The sequence below is a fragment of the Phasianus colchicus genome, chromosome 1 (assembly GCF_987193195.1).
Source record: "Phasianus colchicus chromosome 1, bPhaCol1.hap1.1, whole genome shotgun sequence".
NCBI classification, from domain to species: Eukaryota; Metazoa; Chordata; class Aves; order Galliformes; family Phasianidae; genus Phasianus; species Phasianus colchicus.
Window position 1 is genome coordinate 69,300,656 of NC_143436.1, and position 27,999 is coordinate 69,328,654.

Consider the following 27,999-nt stretch of genomic DNA (forward strand, 5'->3'; position numbering starts at 1 on the left):
CACTTTTGCAGGTTAGTACAGGTTCTTTGTTTGCAACCCTTCCTGGAGCTACAGATCTAGATGATCTGGGAAGTCTTGCCAGGCTGGTCACGCAATCCTGTGTAAACATTTCCCATGTCTGAGCTCCGTGAATGAGAGAGAATCTGTTTTGGTTTTGACATGCTGCATTTCTGGGGCTAGATATTGGAGTGAAACCAGGGAGAGGCAAAATGTGTCATCTTCCATATTGCTTATATTGCAAAGTTGTCAGCAGGTCAGGATGTTGAGTTGTACCAACAGTCTTCAGTAACCTGTGAGCCTCGTCTAAATTGTGTATCTTGCTTACTGTTGTTCACCACGTGTGTCCTGTGAGTTCAGTTCTCTTGGTTGCCAAAAGTCTCTCCCTCCCACTTCAGCGATTTAAAGGAGCTCTGAGTACAAGGAGGTGTAATGGAGCCAGAGCAAAATTGCTACTTGCTGCTGTAATCACGAAGGGGGAAAGAAACTTGCCCTTCCCAGCTTTCGACATCTGAAAGCTCCTGGTCCAGCCAAAGGCTGTAGCTGGTGTCAGTGCAGGGAGAGCAGGCTGTGTGAGGCAGCGTCTCATTCCTCAATGTGGCAGAAATTGTCCTTAGGAGATGTCTGACTCTTTCTGTGAACGCTGGTGGGAGCCTAAATAGCTGATCTGTATGAGCTGTAAAAGGAGTTCTTCTGTGAGATTAATGTTTAAGTAAAAATGATTGGGAGGATTAAGATTTTAGAGAAAGAACTGGCTGCTCTTGTTAGCATCACTGATGCTTTGCAGGGGGGAGTGTGGGGTTGTATCTTGACATGCTCTTGCCCCGCTGTTCATCCTTCCTGAAAAAGACCTGGCTGTGCAGTTATGCCTTATAGTACCTTGTCATAGAGGCAAGCACTAGGCCACCAATGGGGTGGATGGTTTGACATTAATCTTTTGTCTCATGTATTTAAATTCTAGAATATACTAGATGTGACATTTTAAGTCACAGTCCAAAGCTGTTGAGGAAATCGAGTGTTGGTTCCATTACTAAGTGCTTTTGTGTGTATTAAATCTCCTTCCTCTTCCACAGGATGACTTGCTGTCCTTGAAGGTTGTCAGCGTCCTCCACCACCTCAGCATCAAAAGAGCCATCCAGGTTCTGAGAATGAATAACTTTGAGCCCAACTGTCTGCGCAGGAGGCCATCAGATGAGGTACTGCTTTAAGATGGAACTGTGAAGAAGAATCCTGTAGGTTTTTTTCTTGGTGTTTCTGACTATTTCTCCTCTACCCTTTCTTCTTGTATTGGCTGCTTCCTATTTTGTTTTGTTTCAGTTTTTGTTTCCTTTTTGTCATTTTATTCCCAAGTTTCATGTCCTGCTCAGGCTACCTTGAACACAACTTTTTATCCTTCACCTGCTGTGGCCCCAAAGTCACATCTCCTTACCAAATCTCACATTGCTTCTTGCTAACAACTGTCCTTAGTCTTTGATGTGGTTTCTTCAAAATAAATAGTCCTGAACTTGGTGCACAGCTTCTGTCAGGCTAGCATAACTGTGAAGTCTGTGGCCGTGTCAGAATTTTCTCTGTAAAACAAGTTTAGTCTTATCAGGCAGGAAAACTGCCACAGAGCATACACTAGCTAGAGCAGTGGGTGATGAAGCAAACCAGAGTCTTGTATTTAGATTCTAATGCATATCTGCAGGAGAAGCACACCAGCTCATGAAGCTAGCTAGTTTTCAGCTCTACTCGTAGAAATTGCATCTAATCCTAGTGCACAGCAAGATCCTCAGGCTGCATGAAGAATGATACAGACCTATTCACTGCACTCAGAAATACAGCTGATGTTGTTTGGCACAACTATCCTGCAAGCACAGCAGGAAAGATGATCACTTCCCAGTAGGATAAACACAAGCTAAGCTGCTGTGATAAGCTCTTGACTTGAAATTATTAGAAAGATACTGTGTTATGAGTGAATAGTGCTTGAATCTGACTGATTTCAAACCCTTCTGCCTCAATGGAAGGCTTTAGACTTTTCCTGCAGTGATCAGAAAAGTATCAGAAAGGTAGCTTCATGTCAGTCTCCATCAGCTAGCATCAATATTTTAACTCTTAAGTGACGAATCAGCTTAAGAAGCTCAGGGGGGATTTTAGCATACTGTAAACTATATGCAGTGCCAAGATAGAAGATTTCTCATGAAATTATGATTTACAAGGTCTTTCAGTGCTTTGAGGAATGTATGAGGTTTGGTCCAGACCCAATTCCACTTCAGTATTGCTGGAAGAGAGCAATCCAAAGAAAGTAGAAATCTTTTTTTTTTTTTTTTTTTTTTTCCTCAAGAGCAAGGTGGGGTCGTATGCATAAAGCACAGGGAAGGTTTGTTTCAGTAAAGATTGGGACTGGGACATCTGTGTTCGGAAACCTCCTTAACTGCCTGTTCCTCCTGTTCACAGAATAATGTCACACCTTCTGAGGTCACCCAGTGGACCAATCACCGCGTGATGGAGTGGTTACGCTCTGTTGATCTGGCAGAGTATGCACCTAATCTGAGGGGGAGTGGTGTGCACGGGGGGCTGATGGTAAGATACTCACAGGCTTAACTTTATTTAATTTAAAATAAATCGTGATTGAGAATTACTAGTTCTGTCATCTTTGCTGCACACACACTTACTTCTATCTTCTTCTTAATAATAAGTTGCTGTCAATATTTATTACCCAATACTTTAGAAGGCACAAATGGCTTGGACAAAGTTTTTTTGGAAAGCAGTGAATTTGTTTGCCTGTATCCCCTTCACAATTTAATGGCATTTTCTACCTTCCTACCCTACACTATCATGCTAACACACAACCACCATTTTCCTTCCTACACGTGAACGTGTTTTTATTTTGTGGGGAAGGCTTGATTCTTTAGGAAAATCTGCAATTTTGGTGTCAAAACAGCATTGTTTTTAATTTCTCTAGCATGAGATGCTCCAGGCTGGAGATTTACACTTGTAGAAGTTTGTAGTGATTGAAACTTCTATCCCTTTTCCAGATATTTTATGTTTATTTTCCATCATTCCTTTCACTACATTTTCCAGAATTAAAGAGGATGGTGGATAAACATTTTGTTAGAGCTTTCCATATCATGTGATCTAAGAGTGGATTTAGCTCTTCTTTCTTATTTGCCAGTTTCCTTCTGTTTATAACTCAAAAAGGAAAGGCTGGAGATAGCATTTTATGAATCCTTTAACTCTCTTTTCGCTGTCTTCATTATATATTTTCTCTAAAATAAAAACCCGAAGCAACTTTAAAAAGTGACTGAGCTGTATATTCCAGTCAATGTCCTTGAGACCTCATCAGACTGTGTTGGCATCAGCTGGATTCTGTGGTTTTGTTGGTAGGTTTTGGAACCACGTTTCAATGTAGAAACCATGGCCCAGTTGCTGAACATCCCACCAAACAAGACACTGCTGCGACGGCACCTAGCCACTCATTTCAACCTCCTCATTGGGCCGGAGGCCCAGCAGCAGAAACGTGAAGCCATGGAGTCCCCAGACTATGTCCTCTTAACAGCAACTGCCAAAGTTAAGGTAGGCCACTTGTTCTGGGTTCATGTGTGAGCTTCCAGGCAGACATTTAGATCTCCATTCTTGGAGGGCTGTTCACTAAGGTTTGAGAAACAGGATTGGCTGCTAATGTGAAAACAAACAAAAAAACGTTGGAGCAGGACTCAGAAGATATGGGTTTGACTCTTTTGTCTACTATGAGCACACCATATCTCAGCTCCTCATATGTGCCGAAGAGAGATGGTGCTCCTGTGGGTTGTCCATCTGACTGTATGATAATGTGTTTGGGACAGAGGTGGTCTCTTACTATTTATATGCTCATGGTTTTGTGCAATGGGATTCTGAGAACAGTTGGGATCCTTTAAATGTTATTTTTGTAGTAATGATGGAATGAGAGATGCATCTTGTTCTTATGGATGCAGTTATCTGGAAATTCAGCTATTCAGAAAACTGTTAGCAAAGCAGTGGAGTCTTAACCCTTCAGCATCTGCTCACATTGAAACACCAGTTGCAGAGACATCTGTTACTTCTTTGCTGACTCTTAAGTTTTTGTGAATTTTCATTTCACAAGCCAAAGAAACTTGCCTTCAGCAATTTTGGGAGCCTGAGAAAGAAGAAGCAAGATGATGTGGAAGAGTACGTGTGTCCTATGGAGCTGGGGAGGGCCTCTGGAAGTGCATCGAAGAAAGGTTTTAAGGCTGGCCTGGATATCAGAGTATATGATGATGATGATTTGGACAGGCTGGAGCAGGTAAAACTGTAGTACTTAACTGTGCTGTTAAATTTGGTGGGAAACTTCTCCTTCACAGTGAAACCTTTCCTTTCCTTTAGCCTGTGAAGATCCTCAGTTTTGACAGTCACAAATCACTACTCACAAACACAAACATGTCTCTCAGCCCAAGAACTGCAAGCCATGAATGCAGCGCCTGTTAGACTGTCTCTGACATAACTCATCTTCTGTCCCAGCAGGGCACACTCATCCCTCACTCTGAGCATGTGGGGCTGTATTTACATTATTTGCTGAACTTAATTGCCACTGCATGCAAGGGATTTGTTATTCATTCATTCTCTGTTTTGTTTGTTTGTTTGTTTGTTTTGCAGATGGAAGATTCAGAAGGGACAGTGAGGCAAATAGGAGCATTTTCTGAAGGCATCAACAACTTGACAGTAAGGCTTGAAACTGTGATTTGTAGAATAAAAAGTCTGTTTCTGTAAAATGAATTTGACTGTTCCCTCATTTCCTTTCTAGCACATGTTAAAAGAGGATGAAATGTTTAAAGACTTTGCAACTCGCTCTCCTAGCACCAGTATAACAGATGAAGACTCCAATGTGTGACAGCAACCAACAGGCACTGATGAAGGCTTGCTTCCTGTGTGCAAGAAACGTCATCACTAGATGTGATGGGCAGCAGATCATATACACTATGTTGCTCTTGCTTCTGTTTGTTAGAAGTAATACTGGGAGGTGAAGAATTTATAGAAGAACTGAAAAAAAAATAAAAAAAGGTGCCTACTCTAAAGTTGCCATAAGAAACACCCAGACACTGGTGAATGGAAATTGTTTTTACTATATTTAATGTACAAACTGATGACATGTTTCAGAGTGTTGCATTTAAATTGATATGGTATCACAGTGCTCCTTTTTCTTATTCATGTCCTGACATAATCCTTTCTATTGTTACAAAGTAAAGCGAATTGTTAGGTAGAAAAGCATTGCACCTGTAGTTGTCAGTCAGCTTTCTCTAGGCCCTGAACTGAAGATGTTATTGCTATCTTTTTCAAAGGCCTTTGCCCCACGCAAATGCTAGTTCTGCCCTTCCTTTGGTATCCAACGTAGGATTTTAGTCCTCTGTGCCCTGCATAATCTCCCCAGTAGCTCTTTACTGTTGCTTTTATTTTTATACTGTTTTATAAAAAAAAAATATTAAAAAAAAGAAGTATATGAAGTACATCTAAAAGCAAAATATTAAATTTTGTGACATAGAGTAATGGAAAGTTCAAGATAAGGGGAAGGGGGAGAGAATTGTAAAAGATTATCCCAGTTTGCACACCAGCTGGTTACTGGAAAAGGCAGGCTGACCTTTGGAACTGTTTGCTTTTGTTGCTTTTTACTGAGTTCACAGTTTAATGATCTTCCATTTGGGATGGAACAGTTGTGAAGCATGTTTCCTCTAGCAGTGACTCCTTGGGAAGCTGCAAATTTCAAATTGTCTTCTTTCTTGTTCCCAGCAGCAGTAGTTTTATAGCATTCGAAGTTAGTAACACTTCTGTGACTTAAAAATGTTCTGGAGAGTTTTTCTTCAAGTTGAGAGTACTCCCTGCACGTGGAAGGGATGTTTCTGTGCTGTGACTAACGTGAGGATGGTGTAGTTGCAAACAAATAAAGTTATATAGAGAAATGTATAGGGAATATATTATTTCATTATATTAAACCCAAGGTGGAACTTTTCCTTAAAAAATCCAAATATCAAACATGTTGCTCATCATTTTGCCTTCTTAGAGCATAACTGTTTTTCCTTGGAGGTCATCAGATTTTAAAAACATTAACTAGCCAGCAGAAGTTTGTTGTCAGGCTTTTTGTATTGCAAGATGTCCTAGCCAAAGCAATGAAAAAGTAACTCTGTTTATTACAGCAGTCTTTTATACAGTGTTGAGCATTGCATGTACTTTAGCACAATGGCATGAAGCTGCTTTGTTTTGTAATGGGAAAAAAAGCCCAGCTGCTCCTTGTGGATACTGTTTGGCTTTTACAAGAGTTTGTCACTTGTTTCATCATTGCCCATGCTGGAAGTGAGACCACTGCTGACACACTGATGTGTGGTATCATGGATCGTGGATTTGTGCTGGTCCTGTGGGTAGGAAAAGAAGGAGGGAAGGAAGGGGGGATTCCATGGACCTTGCACTAGGTGTTGGGGGTAGACCTGAGATGTGTTCTAGCACTCTACTGTTGTAGCCTTACGAGCTGTTACCAGTCAGGTTGGGTTTTTTTGTTGTTGTTGTTTTTATTTTTTTGAAAGATGTGCAGTTTGGGCTAATTTTCATGTGCAAAGATGAAAACTGTGATGTGGACCAGTTGTGTTATATACAATAACAAGTGCTGCCATTCTCTCTTCAGTAGCTGGAGCCAGACGAATGAGCCATATTGTAATCATGAAACAGTTTGTGCCATTTTGCATTTGTCTAGAAACAGATCACAGCTGGTGCTTTATTCAGAACTTCTGACTGAGGAGCACCCACAAGTAATTTGCTGCCTGTTGTTTCTTCTGCAGTTCTTGGGGTGGCTGAGCTATTCCAAATAGGCAGAACCGCCCCATTCTGTAATGCCTGCTTGCCACTGTCAGGTACAAATCCTCATGGTGTTGGTTCAGGGCTTGCTTTCTGTGAATACTTTGCAGTGCTGGGCTCAAGACCCTGCTCTGCCATATGCAGCAGAAGCACTGGAAGACATGGTGCAGGCTTCTGAGCAGAAGTATTCCTTCAGATTCTCCTGAGCAGATGCTGGCTAGTGGACACAATGAATGAATATTCACAGTAAAAAAAGGGGGCTAATGATACTGCTATGTGCTGAAACAGGTACAAGCAAACTCTCTGAGATTTTTTTCTCACTCTGGTGCTGTTAACAAACCTAGCAGCAGCAACAACCATTTCTTTTTAAGTCCAGTGTAAGTAAAGTTCTACTTCAGACACCTTGTTTCTGGGTCTCCTGGGTGGAGAACAGATTGTCATTCAAAGCTGCCTATCAGCTGAACTATGGTTGTTTTGTGGGGGTCTGTTAGGAAAGCATTGGTAACAGTGGGAGATTTATGCGTGCATGTGCACACAGCTGATACCATTGTGGTATTTTGTGTTTTTGAAGAGGGCAACATAACTACTGTGTATTGCCATGTAAAATCCAATAAAAATCTGTGGAAAATGCCAACTGCTTCTGGTAAGTTTTGGTGAGTTTTTTTTTTTTGTAATGCATCCTTAATTTTTTAAAATTCCTAGGAAGCTCATTGTGTTCTACTTAAAAGATGAGGGACAAGGGGCAAACAAAATCACAGCCAGGATTCACCGGTTCATCTGTTGATGGTGCCAGCAGGAAGAGTCAGGTAACAGTCAAGAAATATGCAGTCTTTCTTTGTTGATTTTTGAGATCCAGATTTGATGCACACGGGGTTACTGGGCATGTGTGACAAGGAGGTGTGTCCCAGCCCCTGTCTGGTCCTCAGTGAGCCCACTTAGGGTGTCAAAGGACCAGCAATGTCTGTCTCCATTGCAGAGAGTATCTCCAGCCCCAGGTGTCATCATCCTTCCCCATGCCCTCGTAGCTCTCAGCAGCTGTAGAAGTACCAATTGTCCTCCCCACTTTGTTGCTGGGATGCTGGTATAGATGATGATAAATGTTTTGCTTGGAATAGCCCAGCTAGCAGTGCAGAAACTGAGAACTCCTCCCTCTCTTGTGACCCTCATTTCTGTTTCGTTCATCAGGTCAGCTTTTTTGTGTTAACACTTGGGATAAATGCTAGAACATTTAAAATCCAGAGCACAATATACCATTTTTTGTCTTTATAGTGACACGAAGCTTTATGCTTCAGTATTTTGGCATTTTCTTTTGCAGCAAGAGCTTTTCCTTTGCAGTCCCTTTATCTCCTTCTTCCCATCGGAGGACAGCATTCTTAGATGCAGCTGTGAAAATGAGCACAAACCTGCAGAACTGGTAGAAGATTAGGAGAAAAGGCTGGCAAGGAGGGAGTGCTGGTTGCTGGAGAGTCCTGATGTAGAAAAGAGGGGAAATCAAGAGTTACAATCAGAGGTAATGGGAGACTCAGCAGTGTACTCCCTGCTGATTGCTGTAGGACAGTTACAAAAGAATGGAGGTGAGACAAGGAGACGTGAAGATCTGTGGGAGAAAAGAAATGTAATACTTTGGGCATAGTCTGTTTTCTGGAGAGAGGGACTCAAGTGTGACCAACCTGAGACGGGGTATCTCTTGGGGGTCTCAGGAACACCAGGACATCTGTAGGCAGTAGAGATGAATCACAGAATGGTATGGGTTGGAAGAGACCTTAAAGCTAATACTGTTTCACCCCTCTGCCATGGGCAGGATTGCCATCCACCAGATCCAGGAAGGCTGGACACTTCTCAAGAAGGAGGTCTTAGAGATGCAGGAGCAGCCTCCAGTCAACCTCTGATCAGGCTGCCCAGGGCTCCATCCAACATTGCCTTGAATGCCTCCAGGGATGGGACATCTACAGCTTCTCTTGGCAGCCTGTGCCACTGCCTCACCATCCTCTGAGTAAAGGATTTCCTCCTCACATCTAGACTACATCTCCCCTTTTTAGTTTAAGATCATTCCCACTTGTCCTATCACTATCAGACCAGTAAAATGTTGGCCTTCTTCTAGTTTATAAGCTCATTTTACATAGTGAAGTAAGGGAAGTTTTGAGCAATTAGAGGAAAGAATGCAGAGAAAGAGATCCTTATCACTTTTTTCTTTCGCTGAGAATGGGGAGAAGGAGGAACAAGCAGCACTCAACAGGGTAGAGTCTGTTTTCTGGGAATGCTGGTGAGATCCTGGGGCAGTGAAGAGATGGTTGCAGTGCATTTGCACTAGCAGCTGACCAGGCTGATGCCTCCTGCAGCAGAACCATGCAGTCCAACCTTAACAGTTATGGAAACTGGATTTTGTAACTTTAGGAATCTTGTTTGTAGTTCTAGCTGTGCTTGGTGTGCATTGACTGCCCAGGCCTCTCTGAGGTAACCCAGCTGCAGGTGGCAGCAGCAGCTCAAGCTGTTCCTTTCTTCTCAGGAAGAATGATCAGAAATTGGAAAAGGCTGCTCAGAGAGGTGGTGGAGGTGTTCAAGAAACATGCAGATGTAGCACTGAGGGACATGGTTAGTGGGCATGGTAGGGATGGGCTGATGGTTGATCTTAGAAGTCTTTTAGTATTCTGTCTGAGTGGTTAAAAGAAATAGGTTAATTCATCTCTAGGTAACACCCAGTGCCAATAGAAGTGGTTCTTTGTAGTAGTCCTAGAAATGAGAGGGAGCAAGATAAGATCAGGCTAGAATAAGATGGGATCAGTGAAAGCAGGTGAGCTCAGCAGGTGTGAAAGCAGCGGGGCCTGCTGGGCTGGTCCCTGCTTAGGGAGATGCAGGGGAAACACCCTGCAGTGCTGCCTGCCAGCACTGCCAGGCTCTGCTGGGCACAGCAGCCATTGGCCGCTCTGTTCAGCCCACCTCAGGGGTCTGACAGTGCTCAGTGACCACAGAACCTTCACTGAGGAAGGGACTTCCCTCAGGTTATCTGCATGAGGAAACGACCTGTGCGGAACTGAGCCAGAAAGCATCACCTGGAGACAGCTGGGGGAACACAGCTGAAACTCATTTTCTGTAAAGTCTTCAGCTGAGGTATGGTTTGTGCATCTCAGAGGCTGAAGGACTAGCATGGCTTCACAGATCCTCATAGCAAAGCCCATCTGCTGAACAGGCTCTTCCTGGTCAACTTCATCAGCTTCTGTGTGGAGAAGGGAGTGGAGGAATGCATCATGACCAGTCAAAGAACCATGTAGCAGCCTTTGCTCTTTGGAGTGGACTGACTCTGGGCTCTGTGTTGGGTGCTGACGATTGCACCGAGCTGCAGCTGAGTGCAGATCCTGCAGCTGGCAGAGCTGTGCCAGAGCGGGATGGCCCTACAGGAGCACTGGGGCAGCCTGGAGGCCGTGCTGGTAGGCAGACACTGCTGGAGCTGCTGGGAGAGTCCAGCCATGTTCTGCTGTCTGGTGGGATGGGACTGCGAGAGCTTGTTTGGCATGCCAGGAAACCTGAGGACCAAGTCCTGCTGAATAGCATTGTCAAGGAAGAGCAGAAACACTGCCTGTTGATCAGGAACGTGCTGAAGCCATTTGCTGCTAGCATTGGCAGCTTCCTCCCCACAGAGAGGTGCTGGAGAGCTGCATTGATGCAACAAATGGGCTGAAGGAGGCGGGCAATGTGTCCGTAAATCTCTGTAAACCTCGTGCTGGCAGCGGGGTCTGCAGGCCCTCACCAAAGCCTGTGGGTGGAGCTCAGCCTCGGTGGGCTTCGTGCCCAACATCACCCCACCCCTACTTCTCACCTTCCCCCTCCACCCATTGTACTGCCTTGTATTGTGCGGGAGCCAATCTGACTCAGTCTGCCCAGGTTTTAGAACAACAGCACACTGTTCTAAAACACAATCTGCCAGAAAAAGTGTTTATAGAAGGCGTGGAGCCATCCCGGGACGTTTTGTTCACCAACCATGGAGCCTTGGCTGAGGCCATGAAGGCTTTATCGCACGCTGCCTTCAGGAGGAGTTATTAGGCTTGGCTCAGCCTTTGTGTGCTGTGCATATAGAAAAGGCAGGCTGGTTTCTTTTTTTTTTTAAATAATATGTTGAGTCTGTGATAGAGAAAACGTGGTGTTCAGCTGTCAGAGTGGTGGTGCGAGTAGAGGACAATGCAAAGGCTAAAGAACACTGTTCTGGAGGAATGGAGCTGGTTCTCCTAATGGAGAACTCCCTGTCGTGAGATAGAAATGAGCCAAATGAGAACCCTATTATCTGCCTGCAAGAAGGCAACCGGCACCAGGCTGATGCTGGGACTGGAGATCCCCAGAGCTGTCACCCAGCACTGGGCTGTGCCACGAACCCTATTCTTACTGGTGGCAAAAACCAGCTGCAGTTGTTAAAGGAGACATGGGAGAATGAACCCATGGGGTCAGGGGGCTGGCATCCAGGGCAGCCTTTGTCTCTCAGTGCAGCAGAGAAGGAAGGGCTCCTGACAGCCCTGGCAGCAAGCAGAAATCTGGAAGAGGCAAGAATGTTTCTCTTTGTCTTTGGTTTTGGTATCTTAGCAGCTCACTGTGTTTATGTAGTGATTTACTCAATTTCCCTCAGGTTTTAGCTGACAGCATTTCAGGTTGCACAATTGTAGTAGCTTTCTTCCAGCTGCTGTTAAGCAGCAAAGGAAAGAGCTCCACAGGTTTCAGGCTGGCAAAGCCACAGTGTTTGTAGGCCACGGGTAGGGACTTACTGCTGTGTACATTAAAAGTTTGATGGTATTGACCTCTTGTGTGGTGGTTTTCCTTACAATTTTCTTTCTTTCTTCTAACAGAATAAAAGTTTCAAAACTGTTGTTCATACGTTACTGTTTGGTTTCTGAGTTACAAAATGGGGAAGCTGTGACAGCTGAGAATTAAAGGCTGTAGTCTGCACAGTCAAATAAAAGGGCACAAAGAGCTCCAGCATCAATGCGGGAGCTCTCCATGCAGTAAATCCAAGGCCAAACTATGAGAATCACATACTGGGGCAGATGACCACCTGACCTGGGTTATGCTGCCCGAGGTCAGCTACCTCAGGAAAGTCGTGCTGCTGCACTGTTGGCTCTGGTAGGAATCAGTGCTGTGGGTAATAAAGGCAAGGATGCACAGCAATGTATTCAGTGAAGTTAGTGTGACTTTACTTACTGATTCAGCCCAGTTGGTGTCTTGGTGATTTGCAGCCAGACCTCAGGTTGTTCTAACTCAATGTCTGTTCTTACTAGGTAAGGTTATTAAGTCAGTAAAAACAAAGTTAAGGGGTTGTGCTGCTTGCTTGTTATTCCCTTTCCCCTCATTTGCTTATGTGCAGCTTGGTTAATGCATGGAACCACTGAGACGCTGAGCTCCAGTGCTCATGGAAGCACAGAGGAGGGAAGAGCACACATCACAGCAGGAAGTAGGCAGCCCCTTGCTGCCATTGCTTTGTTAGCTTCATCAGGTAGTGCTTCTCACCCAAAGAATAGGAAGAACAGCAGAAAACCTCACCCCTGCCCTTTAGTGGGGGCTCGCTGGCTGTGAGAAGGGGCCCTTGGAGCACATTTCCGGAGCAGTTTGTTTTCCAGGTAATGTGAGAATGTCCTACCTTAACCTCCATCACAGGTAGGAGCTGGCTGACACCCACTCCACTACGAGTGTAAGAGGGACAGATGAACCTGAGAATCAAAAACGATGCAAAACCAGCTTTTATTACTTGTTTAAGTGCCACAGTACAGGACCATCAAGCAAAAGGGCACCATTTTTTCATCAGATTATATAAAAATCTCCCTTTTAATTAAAGAGCTTCATGTTCGCAAGGAAGATGTACAAAACAAAGGCAAAACAAATAGATTTTGGTGACAGACAGAAAACAGCGGTAGTTTAATCCTTGACAGCAGCTTGCAACCTCTCACACAAACAGTTGAGAGCAAGCAGATGTTTTTAAGCATTCTGAAGTGCTCTACAGTTACAGTTTGTCTCTTCTGAAGTGGAAGGTGATGGGATAAGCGACAGACAGGTGAGGCACCTGCAGGATCATTTATTTCTTACACGGATGTGAAAAAACACAGTAATTAGAAAACAGGTTTGGTTATACAAAAATGTTGATGCGTTACCAGCGAGTTATTTTTGATGTGAACACTTCATTAAATGCAGTCATGGAAAAAAAATCTGTTTACTCCACAGTGATGTAAACCAGCAGCAAAACAATTCATCTCCAATTTCTGCTTTATGCCTCACAAAAAAATAAAGGGACTGACCTCTGGAGCACAATATTAAAATGAGTTTCAGAAACACACATCAAATATTGAAGATTTCAGAGGCAAGTGTCTATTTAATAAACTTAGTAGTATTATTCTTCGCAGGTTCATTAAATTAATTCTAGTATCCTTTTCTCCTTTTAATTGATGCTGAAAATTCACCTTTTAAGTGCACAGTACCCAGCTGTTGTATGGGCACAAAAGAAAGCAGGGCAAGTTACAGCCTCAAGTACTGCCCAAATCTTTACAAAAGTGACACACACAGCACACCAACACTTGCAGCTAACTCACATCCACGTGACTTCAGCTGTGGTACTGGGGGACTTGGTTTAGTGGGGAAATGTTGGTGAATGGTTGGACTGGGTGATGTTGGAGGTCTTTTCCCACTTTGGTGATTCTATGACTTCACTCACCATCACTGTAATTTCATCACCAGACCACAACTTTGTCTCCTGGGCTCCTTGCAGGACAGCCCCAACCTCAGTGTGTGTGGATGCAGAAGGACAGCACACAGGAGCATGAAGTTTTGCTAAAGGTTAGGTAAAAGGCTGCTGTAAAAATTATATTAAAAAACAAATTGAAGCTATAATAAACAGCACGTAAGAAAGAGTTCTAGATTCAGAGATACATTTGAACCAGCTGTCAGTTGGGTGGCTTAAGGCTGTTCCCATGCAATCCTTTCTTCTTTGGAGCTCTGCCAGAGCTAGGTGTGCAAGCATATCACACCTGCCAGCACCCAGTGCCAAGCTGGGCCACCCAAAGAACCCCAGCCTTGCTAACCCAGCTCTGGGTTACAAGGAACTAAAACCACATCCAGTTTTCACCCAGCACTTTTTCACTGCACAGAACCTGCAGAACAATTACTTTCCCACTCCTATGGTACTGTCATTTAAAAGTAAATACACACGTCAGTATTTTTTCAGTATTCAGCACACATACAAGCAAAGACTTCCAGGACAGTCAGCAAAGCATCTGCTGTCCAGAGTTTCTTTCATTGCCCAGGGATGTGAACAGCTGGAAAAGTGTTTCCATGTAAAAGAGGCTATTCCAAAGTACACAGGAAACAAATTTTACATAGCTGTCTACCCCTCTATTTTGATTAACAAGGCAACTTACTTAAACAATTTCAGTCATACATGGTTAATTGTCATCCTTCAAGTGAACACTCTTGAGCTCCTGATGGTGCAAAGGTTATGCATACCAGGAAAACACTCCTGGCCTTCACACAGTAGCATCTCTTTAAAGTTTGATATAAGCAGGGTGAATGATCCAGCTCATTCTATATATTTCATACTTCACACCAAATAAAATACTGGATATGCACAGTGTTAGGAAGTAGGATATTACTACTATTTGATTACAGTGCTAAGAAGAGTGTAAATGAGTATTTGCTGCCCTAAGAAGCTTTCCTGCCTCGAGATGGAATATAATCTTTCTACAGGACAGACGTGGCAAGTACAAATACAGCTGAAAACTGCGCATGGCTACGTCTCTGCCAGAAGGTTGTTTCTGTGTAATGTACAGTACAGTTATCATATAGTTAAGCTTAAATGTCTAACTTGCCAGAGATTCAGATAAAAATGAAGTATTTCTCATGTAAATGTAGCTTCCCAGCACTGTGCATCAGCCATCTCTAACTTTGTCTTGTTCCCCATTAACTGTTTTTCTTTCCTTCCTTACAAGATCGCTGAAGTATCAGCCTTCATTAGAAGGAGAACCTCATGTCCTTGGCATAGCCCAGTTTGTCCAGGTTGGGAATGCACGCATACTGGATCATGGGAGGAGGCCCACACATGAGGATCAAAACATCACTCTGAGGTGGAGGCAGGTGGTCTCTGATCATATCTTGGTTCACAAATCCTTGGCTGTAATCCCAATCTGTTGGGGAAAAAAAAAAGAAAGAAAGTAGGGGGAGGCAGAAAAGAGGAGGAAAAGATAGATACAGGTCACTTTATTATAAACTGTGTGCGTTTGTATTTTTTTTTAAGCAAAACTGCAGACTGAAGCATTAGCGTTCTCAACACACTCCTGCTAAAAGGAAAATGTGTCCCTTATGCTTTTAAAATGGGATTGATGAGTGGAGAAAACAAAAGCAAATGTTTAAGAAAGCGTTCTAAAAGCACCAAGGAAATATCAAGCAAAGTTGTGAAAAGAATATGAATCTTTTGAGCTCCAGCAGTGTGAAACAGCAACATCCATCCTCCTTAACGCACTGGTATCCAAGCTGCCTTAGAAATGCAGGAAGAACACTTATTGTAGAAAATGAAATGGCAGCACCAGGCTCCAGGGATGGTTTAGACCCTCCCCACCATCCTGTGTGTCACAGTTCGACCTGGTTTCCATGGCCAAGAATATGCCTTCCACAGTGTCATGGTCACAAGGTAAGAGAAAGCACGTGGCTCTTCCCCCTCTGCTCCAAGCTACCAGTGAATGGAGTGTGACTCTCCTCTGATGTGGGTGGGCGTGACACAGAAGGAGAAAGGAAGGTCACCTTGGATCACAGTAAATATGTTCATGGGATGAACATAATGCTATCATTCCCCTCAGGTGAGCTTCATAGATAGGGAAACACTGTCAGATAACATCTAGAGCTTCTGTGCACAACTGTGCGAAGAAAGAAGCTGCTGGATGCATTCAGTGTTGCGTGAACACGACTCATCAAGAAACAAAGGAGCTCAGAAATACACACAATGCAGCATTTCTCCTGTCAGACGTGCATTAGTACCCATAACTTAAGCTTCAGTAGAGATAGCGTGACAGATCTTACTTTCAGGTGCTTTATCCAGTGTATACCAACACTTAAAACGGTTGGGGTGCTGAACCTGAATCTCCTCCAGCTCTGAACGTTGCAGGATATCCTTCTCAGTCTGCAGGGCAACGGAAAGACTGGTTATGGTTCTGCATTTGAATGCAGGCCTCAGATGGCCACTACAGTTCTGTGTAGTTTTGTGAGACGAAACAGATTATTTAACTCTGTTTCAGAGATTGAAGAGAGCCTGTAAATGCAAATTATTTCCATGACGATCCCATTGCAGAATGCATAAAAGGCTCAGAACTTCCCCAAATGCTAGCCCCATAATTCCTTCCTTCAAAACAGTAAGACAAAGCAATACTTGTATCAAAACACAGAACTCATTACAGAATCAGTGGTAAAACTGTAAGAGTGAGCCCTTCCTTTAACACCTACATTAGAAAAGCAGCTTTCATTAAAAAAAAACAAAACCTAACCATGACTACATGTGTATTTTCCTACCCTCCAAACTTTGCCTTTCAATCAGGAAATAAAAAGGCCAATTTTTCACCTCGACCACTTTAAATTTCATTAGCACTGCCATATGGAGATGCTCAGTGTTTAAACAAGATGCGGAACAACAAATAACCAAGGAGGTACTGAGTTCTCATTGGAACAACAAAGGCTGTGCAAGTTCTGCCCCTCTCTGATGAAACACCATCAAAGGCCAAAAGAAAACCTTATTCCCATAAAAGCAGCCACAGTTTGGGAAGGAGGGTAAGGGCAGAGACTAAAACTGGCATCCTCCTCCACAGCCTTAATAATTTGGCACTGAGGACATGGCAATGTCTGGGCTGTGGGGGTGATGAGGAATGTGCCAACATCTATTGCCAGGAAGGTTCCTATTTCTGGACCTGCAGCTGCACGGCTTCCAGAAGGGCTGCAACTGGGTCTGACCAGCTCCAAGTGGGCTTCTATGAGCCCAGTACACTGTCTTCTGTAATCCAACACAGCTCCTTCAGCAGGGTCAAAATAGAAGATTAGCAAAACATGTACAAAAAATACTTTATAGCATTAAATATTTAAAAAAAACCTAGTCTGTAGGCTTTCATGACTGTCCATCTGCTTTATATTTGTGCAGTGCCTGGGTACAGGGACTCCTTAAAGCCAACAACTGATGTTTACACAGCCTGTTGCTAATACACAGGCAACTGTTTCTCACAAAAGAAACCTCCTCCTCACAAGAAGCAATAGGATTGAGCTGCTAGAACAGCTCAAGTTCTATGTTAGTCATTCTGAATTAACTCACAGCAAATCCTGACCCTTCACCAGCCCAGAAACCTACTGCATTTCATGCCAGATTCAAGCACTCAGCAGAGATCAAATGTTGTAGCTGCATCACCCAGTGCCAGAAGGCACTCCAAAGGCACCTAGGAAGATGTCTTATTACTGTAGTAAAGCACCAGAATAGGGCAGTTGTTGGCACTTGAATTGCTTCTGGGTAGAAAAAAAAAACAAAGTATTTTTTGTACATGTTCTATTTTGACCCTGCTGAAGGAGCTGTGTTGGATTACAGAAGACAGCGTACTGGGCTCATAGCAGTTCTGTAATACAGATATAGTCCACAGGAAATGGGATACAGTGAATACCAGAGGAGAGAAGAACAAAGAAGGAAAGCCTGAAGAAGCTAGAAAACACAGGCAGGAAAAGAACTCTCATAATCCAGGAGCAGATATTCATGAGGGAGTTTTAAAAACAAAAAGATGAGCACCAGAAGAATGTCAGGCAAAGGAGGGGTGTGCAGTTCGGCTGTACACCACCACTTGGATTGCCTGGTCAGCCAAGAAATCCCTCTATCACAAGAACATTACGTGTCAAAGGGATCTTCCCTTTTTCCAGCAGCAAAGTGTGATACAGCTCAAAAAGTGAACGAAACATATGAAGTGCTGATGGAGGGAATAAAACTGAAAGGAAACAGCTGTGCAGAATCCCACCTCTATAGTCAAAGAAGCTGCTGGAGATCAGTTTTATTTTAGCTCACATAAAGCATTCTCAAAAAGGTTCCTCTTACAAAGCCTGCTCTGAAGTTGGGGAGATTCAATTGCTGAAGGAGACCAATGTCCTCCTCTTCCACATCTTCACTAAGAAAGACAGCTCTGAAAGTCTACCCAAAACATTATCAACTTGCACAGATGAATCCAGAGTTTTAAAACGTTTTGAATTAGAAACAGAACAGTAAGATCCAGGACAGTCAGCATCAGCTGTGAGGATGGTAGCATTTCAGCAGCAATGTTTGAAGAAGTAATTACAGTGCTTCAGATGGGAAGCTTTCAGCATTACTGTTCACTTCTCCCCTCACAGCACGTATTGCTGCACCATGCTTCCTCAGCAACAACTTCATTTGCTGATTGGAGCTGTGTTTGTTAAATAACACTTCATCAACAGAAATAAGGACAGAAATTACCTGATTAGCAAACAGCAGCTGGCAAACCGTGCCGTCATCTTTGTCCTTCATGATTGCTCGAATGATCTGCAGCATAGGTGTTATCCCTGAAAGAGAAGTGCTGGTAAGTGATGTGAGAAAGTAAAGGAGAAAGTGCAAATGAGCAGGTGAGAGAAAATATCAACAACACATAGCAGGTGTCAGAGGCCAAAGATGAATGTTTACACACACGTACCAGTCCCACCTGCGATCATCCCCACATACTTCACTTTCTTAGTAACCGGTTCAGCTTTCTTCTCGGGTCGAATAGCAAACTCACCTGGAAGAGAGAGATGTGGAAAACAATGAAGACAGCAGGAAACAGAGCCTATGATCACTTCCCAGCATTTTTTAATTGACATTGTAGAACAGGGGCAGAAAACAGACAAAGGTGAACTGAAGACATCACAAAGAAAAACAAAACGTCTGACGGTGTTTCAGGATCACGGTGTCAGACACTGACATGAGTCCTGATTCTGGGAGTACAGCATGAAGCTCTTACTAGCTGTACTTCTGCTTGCATAAATCCCACAACACCAATGATATTCAGAAACCCAGATTTTGTATTGTTTACTCTGGATAAATTATATTTTCTCAGCTTTGCCTTTTCCTTTGTAGACAAGCAGGCCACTTGGTCCTCTGAAGTCAATGGTATCCCCTATTTTCAGGCTGTCTAAGTACTGAGACATCTTCCCTCCGTCAGGAAATTTCGGATGGACACCTTTCATGTAAACCTATTAAAAAACAACAGTGAAATAATTAATCTCACAGCTCAAAGATGAGCACGTGTCCTTTTCTCTGCCATTCAAATATTCACGTGCCCATATTCCTCATTCATAGGACACAATTACTACGAAAAGAAATACTATCTAGACAGATTTGACTGACAATGAAAAAGAAGCACTGAGTTTTCCAAGAAGGATTAAAATTATACTCTTGCCCTGATTTTAACCAAATCGGAATCAATCATCTACCCTGTCTGGATCAGTAACAACAAAAATCCTAACCACCCTTAATAACGATCAAAAAGAGCACATGGCATTAGCTGAAGAAGCTGACAGCTTACACGAGGTTAATTTCCTACTTCAGAAGCACTGAAAAAGAATGTCATCACCTGCAAATGTATACTGGATTCTGGAAAATGGCAGCGTGCAAGTACAGAAAATTATGAAGTATCTTGTGAGACACACTCCCTAAAGAAGGGTGTGTAAAATGCCACAGGGATTGCAGATAATTGCACATTATTTGTTAGAATGGAAGTCCACAGGGGCACAGAGCAGAACAGAACCTGGCACACCAGGCTTCACAGGGCACTGCAGGCATACAAGTGGATTCAGAAGTTGCCCAGCCTGTACAGCAGCATGACATCCTCACCTTGATAACAAGATCCACGAAGCCCTTGTCATCATCACTGGAAATCGGAGTGTAAGGTCTAATGACCAGCGCTCCATTGATCCGTGCAGACAGGTAGATGTGCTGCCCTGTTTGTGGGGAGGAAGAAAAGCAGCTTGCTTCCAAAGGATTTTTCATTCAGTGATGCATCAGGAGGACAGTTACTGCAAATGCCATCTCAAAGCTCTACCAACTACCTTTCTCCAGTTTATAATTTGAAAGTAGCGATCACATTTCAATCTCTCACACAGTAGCTGAACTCTTTTCTTAATGCCAATGTTATAATGAAAAAGAAAATCCCTCTAAAATTTAACTCCTTGGAAAGATTTTCCAATACCCTTACGAGACACAGGTGAAGAATACCCAGGGGAAAATTTCCATTATTTAACACCATTGGGCCCCCAGAATGGCTGTTTACGAGGGTGGATAGTGAAGGAGAAGGGGGAATGGTTTTAAACTGAGACAGGGGATGTTTAGGTTAGATATTAGGAGGAAGTTTTTCACACAGAGGGTGGTGACGCACTGGAACAGGTTGCCCAAGGAGGTTGTGGATGCCCCATCCCTGGAGGCATTCAAGGCCAGGCTGGGCAGCCTGGTCTGCTGGTTGGTGACCCTGCACATAGCAGGGGGGTTGAAACTAGATGACTATTATGGCCCTTTTCAACTCAGGCCATACTCTGATTCTATGACTAATGCCTCAGAAGATGAACTTTGCTCTCCAAAGATGTATGACACAGCTCCTCTGCCTGTTGCAGGTACACAAAAAGGGGACTTTACTGGGAGCTGTTTGGCACACTGGAGGGCCAGTGATGCTAACCAGTGGATGCAACCTGGTGACACTACAACTGTAGATCATAAATCTTGAAAGACAGGTATTAGGAAGAAATTCTTTACTGTAAGGGTGATGAGACATTGTAATGGGTTGCCCAGTGAGGTTGTGAATGCCCACTCTCTGGAATCATTCAAGGCGAGGCTGGATGGGGCTTCGAGCAACCTGCTCTAGAGAGGTGTCCCTGCATACAGCAGGAGGTTGGAACTAAGTGATCTTAAAGGTCCCTTCCAACCCAAACCATTGTATGATGATTCTATGACAGGGCTATTGTGCTTCTCTCTGAGGGAAAACATACTTTATGCCATTATTCACTAGTGTTTTTCCTCCTCATAGAAGGGCAGTTGCTGGGGAGCCTCCATACGAAGCCACACAGAATCCAACTTTCCATGAGCAAGCTGTGTTTTTTCCTGTAACACCCTAGCTGGCTGGTAAAAGCCAAAAACTGGTGCTGGACTAAACACGCACAGGGCATTCCAGAATCTGTCCCATGGCTGCCACACTCGCTACTCCCACCTGCCTTGCTTCCCACGTCTCACACCAGCAAGCACCCCTGACCCACAGACCATCCAAGAAGCATCTACAGCCAAAGTCCTTATTTAACACAAATCACAGTGAAATGCACTTTATATAAGCAGTGAGAAGCAACAGCACTAAGCTAGTACAGAAGGCAATACGCCACATGGCAAGGCCTCAGGAAACATCTACTCCATGGTGACTAACAAGTTCCATGAGACTCAGAGCTTAGCAGACTAGCTGGTGAACTACATGTATTAGCTGGGAAGCAGCCGGGAACACTGCCTCAAGGGGATCACAGACACTAAGTGCCATGGGAGTAACTCACACTGAAAGGTTAAGATTATAAAAATACAAAGACCAATGCTTCTTTCTTCTACCGTCTTCCCAGAAAGAAGCTGGATGTATACTGTTGGTAAGAACACTGGATTTCAGGCACTGGACTGAAATCCAAGTCATTCAAGGCCAGGCTGGATGTGGCTCTGGGCAGCCTGATCTAGTGGCTAGTGACCCTGTACGTTGCAGGGGGGTTGAAACTAGATGATCACTGTGGTCCTTTTCAACCCAGGTCATTCTATGATTCTGTGATAATGTTACATGACTCACAGCTCTGGGACAGTTTTGCAAAGCTCTAACAGAACAAGCCACACAGGCAGCATTTGAAATTCAACGGTTCAAAATGTAAGAAAAAAATCTCCCACAAGATCTCTTACAGTACAGTTAACGTGGCTCTGATTCTCAGGAAGGAAAGACAGAACAAACCTATTGGCAGACCCAGAACGTGATCCATGGAAGGGAGAGCAAACCGGAATCTCCTTGTGTCATGGCTTACTTCCTGAAAAACAAAAATAATCATCAGCTACATTGTTGGGATTTTGATTGTGATTTCTCTTGTAAAATCACTGCACCTGTGTGGCCTGCTGCAGGATTAAGTATCTGGGGGACAGCAATGCTCTATCTGAAATTTCTGCATAATATAAGAACTGATAAACTTTTCATTCAAATTCTTGTAAAACTTAACTTTCCCTCAAAATGTTTTATTCATAGGTTTTTTACTTTCATGTTGAAATTGAAGACATACCGAAATATTGTTTTGATATATATTTAAATGTTAATAGCAAAACTTAGTTAAGACACTCAAACAGATTAAGAATAAGCAATAGCTTTCTGAGCACTATGAATACTACACTGCGTTCTGTGTTAAAAACCTAACCACTATTCCAGATCTCATTAAACACACAGGAATTCAACAGCAACTGCACCATTTAAGATGGGTCAAAGGTACCGGAACACGAGTATTTTGGTGCATCACAGCAGACAACTGTGAGAAACACTCAGAAATTCATAGCACCCCCATGCTTATGCCTCGTGTCTGCTGCAAGGCCAGGATGCTGAGCACGCTGCTCAGCAAGGTCTTAGACCGAGGCCACATCAGCAGCAGCCTTGAAGCCATCTCCAGCACAGGGCCACCTCCCTGCGTTCCCAATGCCATCTCTCAGCACTGTCCTCAGTGCCTGGAAGCAAGCCTCTGGCTTCCAGCTGCCAGCACATTTCTGTCTGAAGCTGCAGGTGCCAAGGACTTCTCCAGGCTCACATCTGCAAATGCAGAGGTGGTGAACAGTTTTTTTGCAGGCTGGTGCTTAACTGTGTGATGCCAGCTTCTCCGAGTGCCAAATGGCACTCGGGGGGATCCTTACGCTACTGGGAAAAACACCAACCTTTCAGGTGGTGCCTAAAGGCAGCTGACAGCAGAGGAAGAACTGAGTCTGCTTCCAACTGCTGAGCAAAGTGATACGTTTGACTTCCAGCTTTAACACAAAGATGTAGGCTGCACTAATAGACGCACAGACTTCACACAATGCGTTCCCCAGACCAGTGCTTTTCAAACGTCATAACTGCAGATACCTACAAATTGTTTCTTTCTATAGAATCTTTCTGAACACACTCGTAGTGCTGTAGGGCAGCCAGTACATAAAGCTGGCATTTCCAGCAATCACAGGGCCATTTTTGTTTTTAGTAAAATCTGATCGCCTTCTGCATTTCTCTTGCCAGCCACACTTCTTGTTCCTTTGCTTCAATTGCAAGCCCACAAGAAAAACTTTCTGCAAGGCCGTATTCTCAACTGCACCATCAAAACACTTTCATCTAAGAAGGAGCATATAGTCACCAACTACACTCAGGAAAAAAAAGGAGTTAATTTGTTCATTGTTTTGTTTTAAAAACAAATCATTTAGATGCCGTGTTGGTGAAGTCACTGAGAGCTTCACAGTTATGAAAAGGGAACGATGAATACCAACATGGCAATGGGAATAGTGAACACTTCTAAAATAGAAGGGTCTTTGGTTGGGCTGCATGAGCTGCCAGGGTAACTCTCCAAGGAAAAAATCCATGCATGACTTGTGTAGGCTCCACATCCATACTGACTGCTACTGCTACTCCCTTCCCAACTTTTAAGACCTTAAGACCTTTAAGACCTTTTAAGACATTAAAAGGTTTCTGCGTAATGACAGGTATGTTCCAATTAAAGCGCTCCACTCCTTTAAGAGCTTGTAAATTACAAACTGTGGGTGTCAGAAATACTAATTTCATCCTCCTCGGACAGCTGGGTATGACAATCTTGAGGAGTTTAGCAGCACCAGATTTCTGGGAGGCTGTTACAAATTGCTAGTGAAAATGCAGAATTACAGCTCTGCAGAAAAAGCACTTATACCAAGTTAATCTCACTGATTAAACTACCACAGGCAGCAACATTTGAGGTGTTATAGCAGAGCTGTTCCTTCACAGAATCACAGAATTGCCAGGGTTGGAAGGGACCTCAAGGATCATGAATCTTCAACCCCCCTGCCACAGGCAGGGCCACCAACCTTCCTAACTAATGCTAGACCAGGCTGCCCAGGGCCCCATCCAATCTGGCCTTGAACACCTCCAGGGATGGGGCATCCACAACCTCTCTGGGCAGCCTGTTCCAGCACCTCACCACTCTCTCTGTAAAGAATTTCCCCCTGACGTCCAACCTAAATCTTCCTTCCCTCAACTTAAAACCATTTCCCCTCGTCCTGCAGTTATCAACCTTTTCAAAGAGTTGATTCCCCTCCTGTTTGTAGGCTCCCTTTAGGTACTGAAAGGCTGCAATGAGGTCACCCCGCAGCCTTTTTTTCTCCAGGCTGAACAAGCCCAGCTCTTTCAGCCTGTCCTCATAGGGGAGGTGCTCCAGCCCCCTGATCATCTTCGTGGCCCTCCTCTGGACCCTCTCCAACATCTCCCTGTCTTTCTTGTACTGGGGGCTCCAGACCTGGATGCAGTATTCCAGATGGGGCCTCACAAGAGCAGAGTAGAGGGGAACAATCACCTCCCTGTCCCTGCTGGCCACCCCTCTTCTGACAGATCCCAGGATCCCATTTGCCTTCCAAGCCACAAAGGCACACTGCTGGCTCATGTTAAGCTTTTCATCTATCAAGGCCCCAGGTCCTTCTCCGCAGGGCTGCTCTCAAGGACCGCTCCTTCCAGTCTGTAGGGATGCCTGGGATTCCTCTGGCCCAAGTGCAAAACTCTGCACTTTGCTGTGTTGAACTTCGTCAGATTCACCTGGGCCCACCTTTCTAGCCTCTCAAGGTCCCTCTGAATGGCATCCCTTCCTCCCAAGATTAAAAAAGACTGCACAAAACACGACAACAGACACAGAAAAATCAGTATGTAGAAAAAAAAATTGTGAATTATTTTCAGTTAGAAACGGATGCAACAGAAACCTGCCAGCAGTTTGATTCTCAGAAGCGTGTGCAGTGCTTCTACTAGCTTCCACCCCTTTCTGCAGTTGGACAGCCTGTACCTGCCACCACGTGCTACACAGCTTATGAAAGAATGGGGAATATAATAATAGCATTGCTGCAGTATGCAGGGGAAATAAATGCTGCATGGCAACCCTGCCCAAGCCACGGGGAAATTTTTGCTTCCCAATAAACCAAAGACTCAGAACCAAATGATTGCTTTCTTTGACAGAAAGAACAAATGAAAGCCAAGCTTTCAGTGCACTCTGCATACCTTGAGGAAAGCTCTGTTACAGTCCAAAGTCCCTTTCATCAAAATCTTCTGATAACTTTTTGACTTAAAACAAGTCAACACTACAAATATCTTCAGGTATGACTGCACACTGGAAAGCCAAGATTTCTGACTCATACCTCTGACAATCAGCTTATCCAAGGGAAATATGGACTTCTAACCTTTTGGGCCCCGTTTCCCCAAGCAGTTACCAACTTCTGGCAGCAAGATCTGGTAATTTTAGAAATTCTTGCTGATGTACTCTATGACATGAGGCTCACTTGACAGAAACTATGAGTACAGTCATTTCCAAAGCATCATGCACCACTCTAAGCTGGCTTGCAGGAATTTATGCCCGAGAACTCACTTATGCTAGGCAAGGAGCATGTATAAATAAGTTCTTTGTTTAAAATACAGATATTTGCATGATTTTACCAGAAACAAAGCTCAGCAGCCTTCAAAAGATCTACTGTTCCCAAGCAAGCCCTGCTGCAACACTGCCCAAGATGTAGGCATCTGTCAGCATCTCACAGCATCCACGGAGAGGTCCTGCTCAGCACTGCACATGCATGTACATACCTCTTTATCAATCAGCTTCAATGCATACTTCACTTCAGGATCCTTCAGAGTGATTGCAGGACGAGGAGTCCCAAAAAGCCTCCGGACAGTGCTGTAGATGAGCCATAATGGGTATGTCACAACCCAACTCAACTGTGGCACAAACAGAGAGAGAGTGTTAGACACACACGTTCCTCAGCCCCTGCAGGCTCACGCAGACAGGTGCCAAGCCAGCTGTGGGGCAGGGAGCTTCCTGTGACAGCAGCTCAGTCCTCAGGCTGGCGTTGGGGTTCCCCTGTCTGCTAGCATCTCCCTGTGCTCCCCCATGTGTAGCAGAACCTCGGGCACCTGACTAACACTGATACAAGATCACCCTGTCTTGGGGAAGGAGAGCTCCTGCTTCTCATAGCGATCCTCTTCAGCTCTATTTGTAATTTAATGCTTTAACACAGGAGAGAGGAAAATCACAAGGGTAGCTCTTGTGGAAAAAAAAAAAAGGGGGGGGGGAGGGTGATGGAGATCAAACTGAAAATAAAAACTGAGCAATGTACTTTGACTGCATGCAGCGCTCCTTATCATTCATGGAAGAGGGTGAAGTCTCAACTTTCATTCTGCTTTTAAAGGACCTGACCAGTGTTTTGGAACCACACTGCTGTCAGCATGACAGCCTTCAGGAGGCTGCAAGACGTACTACATGACTGCCAAAATTGTGGCAAGTGTACAATTAAGACAGTAATAAACTCTCGTCTCCTAAAATGCTGCTGTAGAGACATAAGAGCTATCAGCACCTGGTATAACTTGAAAACATGCCATGCCATGCGCACACTGCGTTTTTCCACTTTTACTGCAAAAATTGTGCCTAATGAAGCTGAAGTTCACTATTAGTTTCTGCCGACCCGTGAGATTACCTCAGCTCTGAGAAGGATTTTTGTTACTGAGTCACAAAACAGACAGATGGGGCATTTAAGACCGTGACAGAGCAGCAAATAACTCCTAATGGCAACCACAACAGCGAGGCCTACTGGAGATGGTAAGCTGAATGTGGAAGAGATGCCGCTGCAAACAAGACATTAATGCATTAAAATAAATTAGTTTCATTGAAACACGTGGCTACCCGAAATGAACAAAGAGCAGCTGTGGTTCAGCAAATGAAAATGGGAATTAAAAACGCTTGGGCCTGGTTCCAGCCCCAGGATCAATGTATAACAGGGAACAAGGGAGAGCTGTGTGTATGTCACAAGTCAGCTTCTCCACCCGTGTGCTGGAACAAGTTTTCTCCTATCTCTGTGAATAATTTTGAGGTGGTCAGATGGCAAGGTGTGAACTACCACAGCTGCTCAGAGAGATAGAAAGCCGCTCTTCCTCGTAACCATCACCTTTGGAAGCAGGGCACCACAGCATCAAGCCGAATTCTGACAACAACAACCACAGCCCCGCAGACAGCCGTTTGTTACCCAGGGGGTTTAGCGGGACAGGAACGGCACAACCGGCGTCTGACTGAGAACTGAAATAACCATCAGCTGACGAGCGGGAAAAAGAGAGCAACGAAAGGCTGAGCAGCTGCAAGAAGCCGCGCCTGCCATCCACACCTAACAGCGCTGCCACAAGGCGCGCAGCAACCTGAGCCCCCCGGGGGGCAGCAGCGCCGGGCCGGGAGCCGCTCGGCGAATCGCTGGTGACTCACAGCTGCTAACACAGGATAAGCGACAGAAAAGGAATTTTTATTAATGGCAGCAGAGCGGGGCGGGGGGGGGGAGGGCGGAACAAAGGCGGCCATGGCAGAAGCCGCGCTGAGGGCTGGCGGCACGGGCGGGGCAATAGCGGGATGGGGCTCCACCCCTCATACGGCCACCCGCTACGGGGCCGCGGCAGGACGGGGCCGGGCCGTGCTGTGCTCTCCCCCAGCCTCGTCCTCTCGGCCGTGCCGGAAATCCGAGGAACCGGGAGGCTGAAAGAGAAAAACCCGAGCCGCACCGCAGCGCGGCCACCACAACCCGGCTGCAACACCGCCGCCCCGCTCCCACGCAGGCAGATCCCCGCGACGCCGGGCCCCGCCACCGCCACGGCACTCACCGTGCTGAGCTGCGCCCCCATCGCTGCCCTCCAGCCCAAAGCGGCGGCTCCGCCCCGCCAACCAGCGCCCGGCCTCCCCGCCGCACCGCCCCGCTGCGCGGCGCTCCGCCAATCCCCGCGGGCCACCAGGGGGCGCCGCAGCACCGCTGTGGCAGCGGGCGGGCCGTAGGCCTGCGGGATGGGCGCGGCGGGGCAGCGCTTGGGTTCCGTCCGTACGGCGTGGGTAGGGCGGGCAGCTGCGGCCGCCTGAGCTGCGGTCCGTGCTGATCCCTACCGCGCAGGGACAAAGCGGCAAAACCGG

General features: G+C 45.0%; 3 protein-coding genes across 10 annotated transcripts in view; 2 read left to right on the plus strand and 1 right to left on the minus strand.

Moving 5' to 3' along the window:
• The window catches only part of PPFIBP1 (PPFIB scaffold protein 1), a 104,260-nt gene extending 96,813 nt beyond the window's left edge, over positions 1-7,447 (plus strand). For all 8 annotated transcript variants that reach the window (XM_090146817.1, XM_031597185.2, XM_031597187.2 and 5 more), the window contains 6 exons: positions 1,071-1,193; positions 2,434-2,559; positions 3,364-3,552; positions 4,100-4,279; positions 4,630-4,695; positions 4,778-7,447. In XM_090146817.1, the coding sequence (XP_090002943.1) occupies positions 1,071-1,193; positions 2,434-2,559; positions 3,364-3,552; positions 4,100-4,279; positions 4,630-4,695; positions 4,778-4,864 (771 nt within the window). In that variant the 3' untranslated portion in view covers positions 4,865-7,447. The remainder of the gene's footprint in view (positions 1-1,070; positions 1,194-2,433; positions 2,560-3,363; positions 3,553-4,099; positions 4,280-4,629; positions 4,696-4,777) is intronic.
• Positions 7,448-8,326: 879 nt separating this feature from the next.
• On the plus strand, positions 8,327-11,675 carry REP15 (RAB15 effector protein). Its single transcript, XM_090138319.1, is given in 6 exon segments — positions 8,327-8,387; positions 9,813-9,894; positions 9,896-10,127; positions 10,173-10,329; positions 10,332-10,442; positions 10,445-11,675. Coding segments are annotated over 6 exon segments (1,050 nt in total). The 3' UTR covers positions 10,852-11,675.
• Positions 11,676-12,512: 837 nt separating this feature from the next.
• Positions 12,513-27,849, minus strand: CYB5R3 (cytochrome b5 reductase 3). The gene is made up of 9 exons (XM_031597194.2): positions 27,699-27,849; positions 25,647-25,778; positions 21,795-21,867; positions 19,670-19,776; positions 18,900-19,029; positions 18,492-18,575; positions 18,278-18,363; positions 15,850-15,949; positions 12,513-14,960 (listed from the first exon to the last, which is right to left on the minus strand). The coding sequence occupies exons 1-9, from the start codon at positions 27,717-27,719 to the stop codon at positions 14,788-14,790; spliced, it is 906 nt and encodes a 301-aa protein (XP_031453054.2). The 5' UTR covers positions 27,720-27,849; the 3' UTR covers positions 12,513-14,787.
• Positions 27,850-27,999: the final 150 nt, after the last annotated feature.

What these genes read in the sequence shown, in the direction of transcription:
- CYB5R3 (XM_031597194.2), bottom strand. Translation starts at nt 27,719, where the DNA reads ATGGGGGCGCAGCTCAGCACG. An exon ending in TGGGGGCGCAGCTCAGCACG is followed by an intron (nt 25,779 to 27,698) that starts GTGAGTGCCGTG and finishes TTTGTGCCACAG; the next exon opens with TTGAGTTGGGTTGTGACATA. An exon ending in GATGATCGCAGGTGGGACTG is followed by an intron (nt 18,364 to 18,491) that starts GTACGTGTGTGT and finishes CTTCTCTTTCAG; the next exon opens with GGATAACACCTATGCTGCAG.